General features: G+C 43.0%; 1 protein-coding gene across 2 annotated transcripts in view; it reads right to left on the bottom strand.

Annotated features, from left to right (window-relative positions):
- The window catches only part of C5H10orf67 (chromosome 5 C10orf67 homolog), a 202,828-nt gene that overhangs the window by 67,193 nt on the left and 121,833 nt on the right, over positions 1 to 13,802 (bottom strand). For both annotated transcript variants that reach the window (XR_005779333.1, XM_040434424.1), the window contains exons 11-12: positions 12,550 to 12,635; positions 11,193 to 11,258 (exon numbers count right to left, since the gene is read on the bottom strand). Coding sequence is in view for 1 of the 2 variants with exons in the window: in XM_040434424.1 (XP_040290358.1) it covers positions 11,193 to 11,258; positions 12,550 to 12,635 (152 nt within the window). In the remaining variant the exon portion in view is untranslated. The remainder of the gene's footprint in view (positions 1 to 11,192; positions 11,259 to 12,549; positions 12,636 to 13,802) is intronic.

Raw genomic sequence — 13,802 nt, 5'->3', positions numbered from 1 at the left:
TTTGCGCCGGAATAACGTCCGCATAGTAGGAGTACCGGAAAGAGTGGAAGGCAGGAACCCCACAGAATTTTTTGAAGCATGGCTGAAAGAGCAGTTTGGATCTGAATCTCTGACACCATTGTTTGCCGTGGAACGTGCCCATAGGGTGCCCACTAGGCCTTTGCCTCCGGGGGCCCCGCCGAGAACAGTCCTGGCTAAGTTATTGCATTATAGAGATAGAGATATCCTGCTCCGTAAGGCCAGAGAAATGCCTGACATCTCCGTGGAGGGGCATAAAATCTCGCTGTACCCGGACTACTCTATGGAGGTCCAGAAAAGAAGAGCCCGGTTTCTGGACATAAAAAAGCGGCTGAGAAGTCTGGGGGTTCCTTACTCCATGTTATACCCAGCCAAGCTGCGAGTGGTAGCCTTGAATAATACAAGCTTTTTTGAGGATCCCAAAGAGGCGACAATGTGGCTGGACAGAAACGAAAGGCAGATCCGGGTGGAACAACAACCTCCTGCTTGAGGGACATTATCCTTTTCTGTGCGGACGTCTGCTTAAAATATAACTATCTCTCCTATACATATTTCTCTTTATGTTGGTATTTTTTGCACTGTTTTCATTTTCATGTTAAATGCAATATAGAGAGGAAAAGAAATGCAAGGGTTCATCTGTATAATGATGAATAGGAACAGGCATATTATGGGCTATAATAATTTTTTAGGGAAGTGCTAGATGGTTAACATCCTAGGGATAGCTCAGCTAATATGTCTTGTAAGTATGAAAAGGATGTTATGTGCTATAAGGTTTTTCTAACATATGTTATATATACGGGTAAAGTGAGGGGTGCGGAGTGGCGACCGAATATAACCATAGTGTGTGTAGGCGACTTTTCGTTAACACATAAAATATACCAAAGTTATTACTTGCTGTGCTCTTTTCGCTGATACCGTTTATCAGCAAAGGATCACAACTGGCCTTGCTGACAGGTTTATCTTAGTCCCACGGGCCTAGTAGCTGGGAGTGTTGTGGGGCCTGTCGGAGAGACCAGTATAACGTAAAGTTCTTTAGTTTTTGCCACCAAATGGCAAGGTTTATGAGGGGGGGGGGATTGGGAAAGGTTATTGGGCAGAGAGATTTCAGGCATGTATGGATGCAAGACTGGATGTGTTTGAAGTGGAATGTGGCGTGCCATCCTCCGGAGAGAAGTGAAAGGAAGGGCAAAGAATTAGGTGGTACTCAAAAAATGTGCAGAAGATGTTTATCCAATACTAATGGCGAACTGCGTTAAATTTCTTAGCTGGAATGTGCGTGGGATTAAAGACACAGCCAAAAGGAGAGCGATCCTGGAGAGCATTCGGCCGTTACATCCTCTCATATGCTGCCTTCAAGAGACTCACTTGCTGCCGGAGCAGGTACAGTTGCTTAGGCCATCCTGGGCGGGGGAGGGATTTCACTCCACGTATTCTACATATGCTAGGGGGGTCAGTATTTTAATCCACAGGAACATCCAGTTTTGCTGCATTTCCAGCAAGGTGGATGATGAAGGATGCTATGTATGCCTATATGGTACTTTATACAACCGGCTGTGTGTTGTATGTGGAGTGTACATCCCACCGCCATACTCCCCACTTGTAGTTAGGAAGATTTTATCTTTCATAGCAGATTTCCCTGGGGTTCCAGTTCTCATAATGGGGGATTTCAATAATGTGATATGCCCTAGTATGGATAGAATGGGGATGGCAGGGAAAGCATCAGCAGGAGACTATACTCCGTTCGGCAGATTATTACAAGAGGTGTCTCTAATAGATATCTGGAGAGAAAAAAACCCGCAGGTACAACAATACTCATGCTGTTCTAGCTCATTCAGTTCATTGTCTAGAATAGACTTGGCACTGGTGAACAAGGAAATGGGAGGCTTAGTACAAGATATTGCATACCTCGCCAGGCGGCTGACGGATCATTCTCCATTAGTGGTGTCCGCTACCTTTATACCCCCTAGAATAGGGAATGGTCAGTCGTGGACGTTTAATCCTTTTTGGCTGCCTATATTGGCAGATGTAGGTAGCATCAAGGAGCAACTAGAAGAGTTTTTTAAGACCAATCTACATACAACTTCACGACTAATAGTATGGGATACTATGAAAGCATATTTGAGAGGATTACTCATAGCACAGGTAAACAGGAAAAAAAGTGAAACTAGAGCTAAGGTACAGACATTAACGAGAGCAATGGAAGAGGCTGAAGCCAAATATGTAGATCAACCTCTTGAAAGACATAGGGTGGTATGGGAAGAGGCACAAAAGGAGCTTAATGAGAGGCTATTGATTAACGCTAGAAATAAACAGTTCTTCCAGAAGCAAGTATATTATGAAGAGGGAGAAAAGACAGGAAGAATGTTGGCCATGGTGTCTAGAGCACAACGTACTTCCGGTTATATAGCGACTCTTAAGAACGCATCTGGGGTTCAATGCAATGCTCCGGAACAGATACTGGGGATTATGAAGGAGTTCTATTCGAATTTATATGCATCCAGATTAACAGCTTCAGATGCGGAAATAGATACATTTCTTAGGGGTCTGCAATTGCCGGTACTTACAATTGAACAGCGTGCTACATTAGATTCCCCTATAACAGTCACTGAGATGGAGATAGCGTTATCAAGTATGTCTAACAATAAAGCTCCAGGAAGTGATGGACTGCCGGTGGAGATTTACAAGAGGTTTGCCTCGGTGATGCTGCCTCAGTTATTAGAGGTTATTAAGGAGGCAAAGATACAGGGAAAAATGCCCCCCAGCATGACTGAGGCAACGATTGTGGTTATACCGAAACCAGGTAAAGATATATTGGAGGCTGAGTCTTATAGACCTATTTCATTACTTCAGGTGGATGTTAAGATTCTTGCTAAAGTACTGGCCAATCGCTTGAATAAAATTATTTCTAAGCTCATTCACCCGGATCAGGCTGGCTTTATGCCAAATATGTCTACAGCGGTTAACATTAGACGCCTTTTTCTAAATATACAGGGGCAGGCAGACACTTCGGATGCGGCGGTCGCATCTCTTGATGCGGCCAAAGCATTTGATAGTGTGGAGTGGAGATATTTGTGGAAAGTACTGCAGAGGTTGGGATTTGGCGATGCATTTGTAGGATGGATACAGCTCCTTTATAATGGCCCATCAGCTAAAATCAGAGTTAATGGTAATCTTTCTAATAGCTTTATACTACACAGGGGGACGAGGCAAGGCTGCCCTCTGTCACCTCTGCTGTTCGCGATTGCAGTTGAACCACTAGCAGAGGCTATTCGAACTTCAGAGGGGATTAAAGGTTTCACGTATGGTACCCTGACAGAGAAAGTAGCTTTATATGCAGATGACCTGTTATTATTTATGGATAATTGGAAGGAGTCTCTGCAGGCAGCTATGGAGGTGATTGATAGATTTGGAAAAATGTCAGGTCTATGCATTAACTGGTCGAAATCAGTGCTGATGCCTCTGAAGGGAGATAGTGATCAGGTCAGCTCGTGCGTTGAAGGATTACGGGTTGTTCAGTCTTTTAAATATCTGGGCATTCAGATTTCTTGTAAGGACTCAGAATTTGAAAGACTGAATATCACCCCTTTGTTACAAAAATTTAAGCAGAAGGTGAATGCCTGGATAAAACTACCATTATCCTTGATAGGCAGGGCTAACCTTATCAAAATGATAATGATGCCTCAGCTGTTATACTTGTTGCATAACTCTCCAGTATGGCTTCCCTTAAGATTCTTTTATGTGGTCAATGCAATATTTAGAGATCTTATCTGGAAGAAAGGCATACCCCGCATTAAACTGGCGACTTTATGTAGACCCAAAACTAATGGAGGTCTGGGAGTTCCGGATCCATGGATGTATTATCTGGCGGCACAACTGCAGCATATGAGGGGATGGGAGTCAACGGATGAATTGGGCACAGCCAGCAGAATTATTCAGGCTATGGTAAGGAAAGATAACTTGAGAGCATCTCTGGAGGATGGCACGTTTCACAAAATGGGTAGTACATATGGGATACTGCGTTCCATCCATAATACGTGGTGGAAAGCTAGGGAAGTTATAGGCATACAGGGATATTCTGATCTCACTCATATCTGGCCGAATTTCATGTATAAAGAAGTAAATAAAGTTAAGGAAGTTAAAATATGGGAAGAAAAAGGGCTTAAATATATGAGACAGCTGTTTGAAAATAATATCCTTAAAGAATATACTCAGTTACAACAGGAATTTGAGTTGCACAAGTCACAATTTTACTTATTTTTGCAACTTAGACATGCACTGAGAGCCCAAGAACAGGTAGTTGTAGTAGGTCCTGCACAGAAAAACTCAGTAATAGATTTGGTAAAGTCTAGTGGAGGTACAGCAGGAGTTATCTCGTTGAATTATGCCTGTCTTATGGAAGCACAGTTTAAAAAACAGGAGTTTACGCTATATGAGAAATGGAGGAAGGATGCCCCGGATTTAACGAAGGAGCAATGGGACACTGTCCTGGAAGAATTTAATCAAGTAGCAGTAAGTGAGGCCCATAGGGTGTCGCAACTCTTGTTGATGCATCGTGTATATAAAACACCGGTCCTTTTGAAGAAAATAGGGTACAGAATGGATGATTGCTGTCCGAGATGCGATGTAGCGAATGCAGACCTAATTCACTTAATGTGGAACTGCCCCAGACTAAGGAGATACTGGAGGGGAGTGGAAGGAATAGTAAGGAATGTATTTGAAGTTAGAATTGATATGTCGATTGTGACCTGCATTTTGGGTTGTGTGAAACTGTCTGAAGTAACACCTGAGAAAAGATTGGCTATCATCCGAGTGCTGTATCAGGCGAGAAAGGTGATAGCGTTTCACTGGTTAGATAGACAACCACCTTCGGTGAGTGAACTAGAAAATAAAGTACATATGCTGACACGCCTTGAAAAATATGTATACCATAAAAGAAACTGTCTAAAAAAATTTGAGAAAATCTGGTCACTATGGATTCAACATTATAATATTCAAGTGTAAGGGAATGGGAATGAGGACGAATGAAGGTATGGAAGAGATTATCGAAAGGGACACAAGGGAGTTCTCTAAGGTTATATGGGAGATTTGAGGGAAATAGTTACCCCAAAGGGCTTTTGAAATGTATACACAGTACTTCAGGTGATGTGGTATGTATGTACATGATTAATGTATATTAGAGCTCAAAAAATAAGGATATTTATTGCGATGTAACCATGTATCGTGCTTTGTGATAATGCTCTGCTAACTCACCAGATCTTGTTATTATGGTTTTTACTTGATCTCTCTTGCCATGTAAGGGTTTGTGGGGAGGGTGAGGGGGGGGGGGGGGGGGGGGCGGGGGGAGTAAGGGGGGAGTTGTTTGGCTTGTTTTGAAAAACTTAATAAAAACTATTTGATTTAAAAAAAAAGGAATGTGTCAGCGGCTTCATTACATTTTGCCACTGTTCATAAAGGAAACACGTCGGCATTTGCGGTACAGGGCATAGAAAGGGTGTGTGCCCCGATCAGAGGAGGTGATCACAGACAGAAATTATTGAGTAGAGAAACTTATTAGATGTTTAAGTTAGGGACCTGTTTTACAAGCGGTCTGAATAAGGCCGAATGCACACGGCCGTGTTCCGCGGCCGAGATCGATCCGTGGTATGCCGGGCTGGATTCCCGTTCAGAGCAGGGGCGCACAGCGTCATTGGTTGCTATGACGCCGTGCGCTTCATGCCGCAGCTGCACTACAGTAATACACTTGTATAGTGTATTACTGTAGTGCAGCGGCGGCATAAAGCGCACGGCGTCATAGCAACCAATGACGCCGTGCGCTCCTGCTCTGAACAGGAATCCAGCCCGGCATACCACGGACCGCTCTCGGCCGCGGAACACGGCCGTGTGCATTCGGCCTAAGAAGCATGATTTAGTTTTCCAATACAGATAACCTATGTTTTTTTTTCTGTTTTGAAGAAGGAGTTTTTTTCTTTCCCTCTCTGTAGGTGTACAGGTGGAGTGGGGGATTTAATTAGGTGAAACCCGGCCCATCATTATAAGAGAGGGACTTTATTTTAACTTTTGTATGTCATGATGAAGGACCGCTATATCTAAGGTCTTAAACGCGTAGACAAAGTTTTTGTATACAGTGAGGAACAGAAGTATTTAAACACCCTGCGATTTTGCAAGTTCTCCCACTTAGAAATCCTGGAGGGGTCTGAAATTCACATTGTAGCTGCATTCCCACTCTGAGAGACAGAATAAAAAAAAAAAAAAAGGAAATCACATTGTATGATTTTTAAAGAATTTATTTGTCTTGCACTGCTGAACATAAGTATTTGAACACCTGAGAAACAGCAAGAATTCTGGCTCAAAAAGACATGTTGCTGTGCCTTTAAAAAGTCCACCTCTACTCCACTCATTAATCTCACTTAGTAGCACCTGTCTGAGCTCTTTAAAGACACCTGTCCACCCCACAGTCAGTCAGACGCCAACTACTACCATGGGCAAGACCAAAGAGCTGTCAAAAGACACCAGAGACAAAGTTGTGGACCTCCACAAGTCTGGAAAGGGCTACAGGGCAATTGCCAAGCAGCTTGGTGAAAATAGATCAACTGTTGGAGCAATTGTTAGACAATGGAAGAGGCTAAAGACGACTGTCAGTCTCCCTCGCACTGGGGCTCCATGCAAGATCTCACCTCGTGGGGTATTACTGATGATAAGAAAGGTGAGGAATCAGCTCAGAACTACAAGGGAGAAGCTGGTCAATGACATGAAGAGAGATGGGATCACAGTTTCAAAGGTCACTGTCGATAGAACACTACGCCGTCATGGTTTCAAATCATCCATTGCACGGAAGGTTCCCCTGCTCAAGTCATCACATGCCCAGGTTGGTCTGAAGTTTGCCAATGACCATCTGGATGATCCAGAGGAGGCATGGGAGAAAGTCATGTGGTCAGATGAGACTAAAGTAGAACTTTTTGGTCTAAACCTCACTCGTCGTGTTTAGAGGAAAAAGAAGGATGAGTTGAATCCCAAGAACACCATCCCTACTGTGAAGCATGGGGGTGGTAACATCATGCTTTGGGGATGCTTTTCTGCGAAGGAGACCATTTATTGCGAGATTTTGGGCAACAACCTCCTTCCCTCAGTCAGAGCATTGAAGATGGGTCGTGGCTGGGTCTTCCAACATGACAACAACCCAAAGCACACAGCCAGGATAACCAAGGAGAGGCTCCGTAAGAAGCATATCAAGGTTCTGGAGTGGCCTAGCCAGTTTCCAGACCTAAATCCAATAGAACATCTTTGGAGGGAGCTGAAACTCCGTGTTGCTCAGTGACAGCCCCGAAACCTGACAGATCTAGAGGAGATCTGTGTGGAGGAGTGGGCCAAAATCCCTGTTGCAGTGTGTGCAAACCTGGTCAAGAACTACAGGAAACGTTTGAAATCTGTAAATGCAAACAAAGGCTTCTGTACCAAATATTAACACGGATTTTCTCAGGTGTTCAAATACTTATGTTCATCAGTGCAAGACAAATAAATTCTTTAAAAATCATATAATGTGATTTCCTGTTTTTTTTTTTATTTATTCTGTCTCTCAGAGTGGGAATGCACCTACAATGTGAATTTCAGACCCCTCCATGATTTCTAAGTGGGAGAACTTGCAAAATCGCAGGGTGTTCAAATACTTCTGTTCCTCACTGTATGATGTCTGGATATTTTTATACAAGGAAATAAAGCTTTTTCTTTTATGGGAAGCTGAACTCTACTTTTTTCTTTTTGGAATACTTTGTATTGTGGACATGGCTCTTGATGAGGCTCTGCAGGGTGTAGATGTGGTCCGTGGTGCAGTGGTTTGGTATAAAGCCTGCTTGACTTCTGCTGAGGATGTTGTGCTGGGTGAGAAAGCTGAGGAGCCTCTTATTCAGGATACTGCTGAGGAGTTTTCCCAGGTTGCTGCTGACCCAGGTTGCTGCTGACGCATATTCCTCTATAGTTGGCTGGGTCGTACTGTCTCCGCCCTTGTGTATGGGGGTGATGATGCCCTGGTTCCAGCTCTGGGGGAAGTAGCCGGCACTCAGCACAACATTGTAGAGTTTTACTAATGCGGCCTGGATACCTGGCGGGCTGTATTTGATAATTTCTGGAAGGATCCCATCTGGGTCGCTGGCTTTTTCACTCTTTATCACTGAGATCCTCTATATTATCTCCTGCAGTGTGATCGGTGTGTATAGAGGGTTTTGGAAATCTTTGATTTTTTCCTCCATATCCTTCAGCTTTTTTGTGATTTCTTTTTATTCTGGGCTTTGGTCCTCCCTCAAGAAGGCTTTGTAAAAATCCTTGAAGTACTGGAACCAGATGTTGTCGTTTTGGATGTGGAGGTTGGTGTTCTTGCTGGTTTTGTCCATGTGCTTCCATAGTTCCCAGAAGGAGTTGTCCTGGAGAGCATCTTGGAGTTGGAGGAGCTTGGTTGAGATGTTGCCTTGCATTTTCTTTCTGAGGGTATTTTTGTATTGCCTTTGTATGTTGTTGTAGGCTTCCCTCAGACTGGGGTTGTTCGGATCTTGGTGTTTCCTATTTGAGGCCATTCTTAGCTCCTTCCTTATATCTTTACACTCCCGGTCGAAACCAACTGTTGGGTTGTTGCTTTTTTGGCCTTTTGTTGCATCTTTTGAGGTCAGACATTTCCGCCATGGTGTAAAGTATATTATTAAAGTCCCTTACCGTGAGATTTACTCCTTCTGGGTTCAGCTCATACACTTTACTATGGAAGTTATAGAGCATCTCCTGGATCTCTGCGCTGTTTATGGTCTCCATATACTTTGGGGCTGACATCTTGGACCATTTAAAAGATGGAGGTAGGCTAAAGAGGCCGGTCTGCTGTGATGTTTGTGCTGGTGGTTTACTTGTGGATTTAATGTATAGGAGCAGTTGGTTGTGGTCTGACAGGTGTGTCTGACTATGAAGCCACCAACATTTTTGGGGTCCATATCTCTGATGGCATAGTCTACCACACTGTTGCCTACATGGGAGTTTAGGGTATATCTACCAAGAGAGTCTCCCTTGGTGCGGCCATTGAGAATATGAAGTCTGAGGCTTCGACATAAGTTCTGCAGTTTTCTGCCACTTTTATTTACTGTGCTGTCATAGCTGTTCCTCTCGGTGTGCACTGAGCTGTCACAGTGTCTAATCCAAATATATAGACATTTCCGTCAGTTGTCAGGTAGTCTCTCTCCCTCCCTGTTCTTGCATTGAGGTCTTCAAAGATGAGAACATTGCCCAGAGCCTGGAAATGGGCAGCTTCCCTCTGTAGGATATCAAAGCTGTGGGGATTGAAGTATGGAGACTCTGGTGGAGCTATGTACAGTCAGGTCCATAAATATTGGGACATCGACACAATTCTATCATTTTTGGCTTTATACACCACCACAATGGATTTGAAATGAAACGAAGAAGATGTGCTTTAACTGCAGACTGTCAGCTTTAATTTGAGGGTATTTACATCCAAATCAGGTGAACGGTGTAGGAATTACAACAGTTTGCATCTGTGCCTCCCACTTGTTAAGGGACCAAAAGTAATAGGACATAATAATAATCATAAATCAAACTTTCACTTTTTAATACTTGGTTGCAAATCCTTTGCAGTCGATTACAGCCTGAAGTCTGGAATGCATAGACATCACCAGACGCTGGGTTTCATCCCTGGTGATGCTCTGCCTGGCCTCTACTGCAACTGTCCTCAGTTCCTGCTTGTTCTTGGGGCATTTTCCCTTCAGTTTTGTCTTCAGCAAGTGAAATGCATGCTCAATCGGATTCAGGTCAGGTGATTGACTTGGCCATTGCATAACATTCCACTTCTTTCCCTCAAAAAACTATTTGGTTGCTTTTGCAGTATGCTTTGGGTCATTGTCCATCTGCACTGTGAAGCGCCGTCCAATGAGTTTGGAAGCATTTGGCTGAATATGAGCAGATAATATTGCCTGAAACACTTCAGAATTCATCCTGCTGCTTTTGTCAGCAGTCACATCATAAATAAATACAAGAGAACCAGTTCCATTGGCAGTCATACATGCCCACGCCATGACACTACCACCACCATGCTTCACTGATGAGGTGGTATGCTTAGGATCATGAGCAGTTCCTTTCCTTCTCCATACTCTTCTCTTTCCATCACTCTGGTACAAGTTGATCTTGGTCTCATCTGTCCATAGGATGTTGTTCCAGAACTGTGAATGCTTTTTTAGATGTCGTTTGGCAAACTCTAATATGGCCTTCCTGTTTTTGAGGCTCACCAATGGTTTACATCTTGTGGTGAACCCTCTGTATTCACTCTAGTGAAGTCTTCTCTTGATTGTTGACTTTGACACACATACACCTACCTCCTGGAGAGTGTTCTTGATCTGGTCAACTGTTGTGAAGGGTGTTTTCTTCACCAGGGAAAGAATTCTTCGGTCATCCACCACAGTTGTTTTTCGTGGTCTTCCGGGTCTTTTGGTGTTGCTGAGCTCACCGATGCGTTCCTTCTTTTTAAGCATGTTCCAAACAGTTGTTTTGGCCACGCCTAATGTTTTTGCTATCTCTCTGATGGGTTTGTTATGTTTTTTTCAGCCTAATGATGGCTTGCTTCACCGATAGTGACAGCTCTTTGGATCTCATCTTGAGAGTTGACAGCAACTGATTCCAAATGCAAATAGCAGACTGGAAATGACCTCTGGACCTTTTATCTGCTCATTGTAATTGGGATAATGAGGGAATAACACAGACCTGGCCATGGAACAGCTGAGAAGCCAATTGTCCCATTACTTTTGGTCCCTTAACAAGTAGGAGGCACATATGAAAACTGTTGTAATTCCTACACCGTTCACCTGATTTGGATGTAAATACCCTCAAATTAAAGCTGACAGTCTGCAGTTAAAGCACATCTTGTTAGTTTCATTTCAAATCCATTGTTCTGGTGTATAGAGCCAAAAATGTTAGAATTGTGTCAATGTCCCAATATTTATGGACCTGACTGTATATCTCATATCTATCTATCTATCTATCTATCTATCTCATATCTATCTATCTATCTCATATCTATCTATCTGATATCTATCTTACAGTATCTATTTACTTATCTATCATATCTTTATACACACATATATCGGATTTACCTGAGCGCTGCAGTCAATACTAATGAATATGATGACTACTCTTACCTTTGTTTCAGAATGTCAAACTTCTTTTCCCATGTCTTATTGAGTCTTTCAAGTTCCCTTTGTAACCTAAAAATAAAAGCCACACGTGGAGGGTTGAAGATCTCCCATTATATAGTCTATTAACCTGCAAATGTTCAATAGCAAATAATATCCAAATATGATAGAAAAATGCTTGCCCAGTTCTCGACTTCATTAGATTTCAATAGAGAGAAACTAAGCAACAACATCGCCACCTTTCCACTGCTCTGAATGAGAAAAGTGGCAACATAAAGATGCTTTGAATCCGCAAACAGGGCTCACAGATTCCCAATAAAGTGACAGAATTTCCCACATTTCACTTCCTGATCTCTGCGATGTCAATATCTGGTATTGATAGCGACCGCTCTCTGAAAAATGACAGGCCAGAACTGGGTGTAGCGTTAAACAGTCCTTGGGGGAGATTTATCAAACTGGTGTAAAGTAGAACTGTCTTAGTTGCCCATAGCAACCAATCAGATTCCTCCTTTCATTTTCCAAAGGAGCTGTAAAAAATGAAAGGTGGAATCTGATTGGTTTCTATGGGCGACTAAGCCAATTCTACTTTACACCAGTTTTGATATATCTCTTCCTTGTGTTAATCATTGTGGCAAAATGAAACCCTGCTATTCCCAATCCATTGTACGAATCTAGTGAAAATGGCTCTGAAACTCTGCATGAGGACTGTTGTAAGAGCAGCTTTGTGAAAACCACAAGCTAACACATGCAGGGACACATGCCATTCCCTTGGGGGGGATGGGCAACCTACTATTTTTGGAGATCAGAAGAAAATTTAGGCACATAAAAAAATCCATACAATTATTATGCACGATGAAGCAGATTTACTAATCCTGGCTAATAGTTAAGACAGAATAAACTTAGATCAGGCTCATCTTTAGACCATTTTTGGCACAATATGTTGCATTTTAAACCAGGGCCTTCCCGGTAAGGCTGCCCATTTTCCTCTGAAGCATGCCCCCTAAACTAGGGAGGTGAAAGGTATCTACAACACATAATTCTTGTGCTGTAAAGTATGTATGCTAGTTTTTTATTGGCCCACATTAAGCCAGAATTTTGGTGCATTCAGTTTAGTAAGGCCTGTATTACACCAAGAGATTATCTGACAGAGTTTCTGACCAATCATTGGTCAGATGGCCAATTAAACACACAGATTTTATGTAATACCCACCAACTATTGGTCTGATTGGAGAGATATTGGTCAGATAATCTGTTGGTGTAATACATACTAAATCTCCCCCAATATATACACATCCTCTGTGTAGATGGCAGAAAATCCTCATTATCGGCTATGTACATTTTGTGTGTAGCACAATTGTTGTACCTTTCTATGGTCCTTGCGTCCTCTTCTTTCACACTTAGAAGCGTTTTAACCTGTGCTTGCAGCCGCTCTTGGTCTGCATTCATACTCTGATAAAAAAAATGAACATATTGCTTCTATGTGGTGCAAAGATATAATGGATCACAGAAACACATATACATGATATAATATACAAAGAGAGAAAAACGGCAATAATTATAGAAGCTAGAACAGTCATATAAAGGCAGGTGTCCCACCACCACTAAACCGGTAAAATACTTGGACCCCCTAACCTGACAGCACCATGGAAAACATGGAAAATCTCCTTGTGTCATATCAAGTTCATTGAAAGCCTTTGCCATCTTAGGCCTTGTGCACACAAAAGTATTTTTTCGGCATCTGATCCACATTCTTTGAGGATTGGATGTGGAACCAATCATTTCAATTTCTTTTCTTGTTCTCTTAGCTTTTGAAGTAAGCAACTCTTCGTCCTCATGCGACATACAGATTTTCCTTGTTAAAGGGGTTGTCCAGCCTTGAACCTGACAACCCCTGGTGTCCTTTCTTGTGCCCCATGACATAACTTATGCCGCTCACCTGTCCGCTGTCCCACCGCTGCTCCATTCCCTACAGGACCAGGAAGCGGCCTGGTCCTGTGACTCCTGCGGCCAATCACAGGCCTCACTGGTCACAGCTATAACATAGCTTTCAAACCACTGTGGTGGCTGTGGGACTGACGCGGCGGGAACAGAGAGGCACCATGGCCCGCAAACAGATGAGTGGTGTTTATTATGTTCAGGGACATAGGTTAGTGTCCAAGGGGTTGTCGGTTTCAAGGTCGGTCAACCCCTTTAAAGGGGTTGATGTGTCTGCCCATTTGCGTCATACTGATACGATATTCCATAAATGTTCGATAGGTGTGGTACCAGCTCTGGGACCCGCTCCTACCTTAAAAACAGGGCCCTGTCATGAATGAAGAGCATGCCATACATGTGCGGGCACCTATCCTTTCACCGCTATGGGACTCCAAAGATAGCCCAGCCAACGCTCGACAATTTATGGGATTATAACTCCCAAAGCAGTGCAAATAAAGTGCGGCGGGCTCTGCGTTCATGGCTGGAACCCATTCTTGAGATAAGAGCGGGTCCCAGAGTTTGTAACCGCACCTATCGAATATGTATGGAAGATCGCATCAAAATGCCATTATTGTTCAATTGTGACAACTTCTTTAACAAGGCAAATCTGTATGCTACATGAGGAAGAGTTACTTAGTTCAA

The sequence above is a fragment of the Bufo bufo genome, chromosome 5 (genome assembly GCF_905171765.1).
Source record: "Bufo bufo chromosome 5, aBufBuf1.1, whole genome shotgun sequence".
NCBI classification, from domain to species: Eukaryota; Metazoa; Chordata; class Amphibia; order Anura; family Bufonidae; genus Bufo; species Bufo bufo.
This window is presented reverse-complemented; position numbering and strand designations above follow the sequence as displayed.